The 3,152-nt window shown below is 30.9% G+C and overlaps 1 protein-coding gene across 1 annotated transcript; it reads right to left on the bottom strand.

The window, feature by feature from the left end:
• Positions 1-906: 906 nt before the first annotated feature.
• LOC117909780 lies at positions 907-2,620 on the bottom strand. The gene is made up of 2 exons (XM_034823832.1): positions 2,484-2,620; positions 907-1,309 (listed from the first exon to the last, which is right to left on the bottom strand). Exons 1-2 carry the CDS (start codon positions 2,618-2,620, stop codon positions 907-909), a joined length of 540 nt encoding a protein of 179 aa, XP_034679723.1.
• Positions 2,621-3,152: the final 532 nt, after the last annotated feature.

Here is a 3,152-nt window from a genome sequence, read left to right on the forward strand (position 1 = left end):
AATAGTTTTTGAAATTAAAAATGGAGTAGGGAACCATAAAGAAATTTCCTAATTTCTTGGTTTAGTCATTCCAAAACTTTATCAACCATTAGTGCATACTTGTCTTAAATTTTATGAATTTGAACCAACCTAAATCCAATTCTAGAAGTCCTAAGTTGTCTTAAGAAAGATAAAAACCTAAGGAAATAAATCTTATCCAATCCGTTACAAATGAAACAAAATTGCTAACTAAACAAAATACACTAATACACAGAAAAACCATTTGCTTTGACTAATTATTTATAGAATTTTCTTGGTTGACTCCATAACTAAATAGTCTTATTTATTTTTTATTTTTATCTTCTTTTAAAAAAAAAAAGAAAAAAGAAAAAGAAAATTCCATCCACTTTCAAAATTTATTAATTGCTCCATTTCATTACATCATTGCAACGGTCCTTCAAATTCCATCCTTGTATACTTATCATAAATATGTACTTATCTTAAATTTTATGACCCGAATCAACCAAAATCCAAATCTAATATCTAACCAATAATAACAAATGGAACAAATTACTAACTAAAGAAAATGTATTAACACCCCCAAACCTTTTGCTCTACCTGATTATTTACAGAATTTTCTGGGTTGATTCCATGATTAAATAGTGTTTCTCTTTTTATTTTATTTTGTATTTTATTTTTGTCTTTTCTGCAGAAAATTCCAACCACTTCCAAACTTTATGAACAGCTCTTTTTCACATCATCATCGCAATGGTCCTTCATTACAAGCACGTGGGTGTTGCCTTAGTTTTTAATGCACTAATGCAGCATTTCCTATCATATAGATTTATTGTCATTTCACAAAATTATATTTAATTTTTGAAAAAAATATTAGTTAGTAATGTATATTCAAATGATAAAGCCAGAATTTCACTGGTAAAGCCTATGCTCTCTTGGCTTAAAGAGAAGCCTAGACCCAAATGTAGAATTGATCACATCTGCCAAAAGGGGATATTGCAGTGAAGCAAACACAGAGGCAGGGACAGCGGCAAATAGAGCAATGAGAATAGGTATCCATGCCAATCCATGACGACAAGCTATGAAAGAGGTTATGGTAAAGGTTATCATCATGGTCGTAATAGAGACGAAGAGTGTTGTGAGTCCAAACATCAATCTGGAGGGTAATGACTGGAGGAAATCCTGCTCTGAATAGCGTGAGGTGAGGATGGATAAGAACATTAGGATTGAAGTTGAGGAGGTGAATAATGCTACTCCATCCGATACCCGAAAACCATTTACGAAATCGGAGTGTCTGTTTGTTGACTGTGACCACCTGATACAGTGAAGGCTGCTAAAAAAACTACAAGCATGGATTGAGCAGCTGTTTCCCGTATCCATTGCTCTCCATCCTTCTTTAAGTCCCTGTGCTCCTCAGTGCACAAAGCCCAGGGTGTTTTACCTCCTACAAAATAGGGAACTGATAAGATAAATAGTAAGAGAAGGAATGTCTTCATTCCAAGAAAACCAATTTCTTAGATCAAATGAATTGGATTGACAGTTGCAATGAATTGGAACTGCTTTTCAAACTAGGCAAAAAATATCCAACACTAACATATTCAGGTGATGCAATGAATGAGATAGGGCTAAAGTTTATCATTTGGACAGGCCCATCAATTATTTATGGGTTGTGAAACCTTGCTTTTCATATATGAAAACCTATTCATCTTCCATGGCAACTTTAGGCCATGTTTGGTTCCTGAAAATAACTAAGAAAAGAAAAAAAAAATGCAAAGAAAAATGATATTTTTATGTTTGGTTTGATTGTGGAAAATATAAAACAAAATAAAATATAATTAAAATCAGTTAAAAGTTTATACATTTTAAATTATTTAGAGTCTGTTTGGTAACTGCTTTAAAAAACAATTTTGAAAAATAGTTTTTGAGAACAATTTTTGAAAATTGTTCTCTAATTTTTATAAAACAAAAGTGTATTTGAAAACCTAAAATATTTTTAACCTATTTTTAACATTTTCAAATATGTTTTAATTATATCTAATATTTTGTTTTAATTATTCTACATGTTTGCATGATTATTTCTTAAAACAACACTTAGAGAATTTTTTTTTTTAAAAAAAACAACTAAAATATATTCTCAGAAAATATCTTGTTTTCGATTTTTAATAATAAAAAACAGAAAACAATTTTCGATTATCAAAAGTGTTTTCTATATTTTTTTATTTTGGAGAACAGAAAATTGTTATAAAAAATAGGTCTCAAACATACCATTAACTTTTACATTGAAAATAAAAAATAAGTATATAAAAATAATTTAAGAATTTTAAAATTTTATTTTATTTTATTTTTACTTTTCTTTCTTTCTATTTTTTTTTCTTATATTTTCTCTCAAATTTTCAGAACCTAACATACCCTTTAGGAAATCAACATGCAGTTTGAAAACATCTTAAACATGTTGATGTTTGAGTAGTGAGCAAAAAAAACCAAATTACCAGAAAGTGGATCTAGACAAGGCATCATCTGTTGAGGGGAAGTCAAAAATCTCAATTTCAGATCCATTTGGCACTTGTGGGCTTGGGGAGAAAAGAACATCTGTTCCTGCTCCTCCTTCCACCGACCTGTCTGCCATAGAGTCATATAATAAAGAATCTCTTCCCCTACTAAGCCAACAAGGGTCATCTTACAATATGCATGGTTTCTAACTTCCGAAGGCAGCTCACTCTTGGAATTTAAAATTGTATTTTTGTCATATTTAAATCCTACCATTATTGATTGGAAACCAGAGGCATTATATGTGGAAACCTCCAACCAATCCAACCACACTGCATTTGATTAACATGAATGTGGATGCATCCTCGCCATCAATTTGGACCATACTCAACTTTTACTTAAGTCAACGACAGGAAGCACTGGCTCTTCATAAAATCAATAGACAATGACTAGTGGAGAGGAATTTTCTTGTCATCTTCCTCTTGGCATGTGAATACATTGAAAATTAAGAAGCATATTGATATATCTCCATACCAATAATACCAATTTTTTTTTCTACAGTCTGCAATATTCTAAGGAACCAAGGGTCATCTTAGAATATGCTTTGTTTCTAAATTTCAAGGGCTACACTCTTGAAATTTAAAATTGTATGCTTCCATTATTGACTGGAA

Source organism: Vitis riparia, unplaced genomic scaffold (assembly GCF_004353265.1).
Source record: "Vitis riparia cultivar Riparia Gloire de Montpellier isolate 1030 unplaced genomic scaffold, EGFV_Vit.rip_1.0 scaffold349_pilon_pilon, whole genome shotgun sequence".
NCBI classification, from domain to species: domain Eukaryota; kingdom Viridiplantae; phylum Streptophyta; class Magnoliopsida; order Vitales; family Vitaceae; genus Vitis; species Vitis riparia.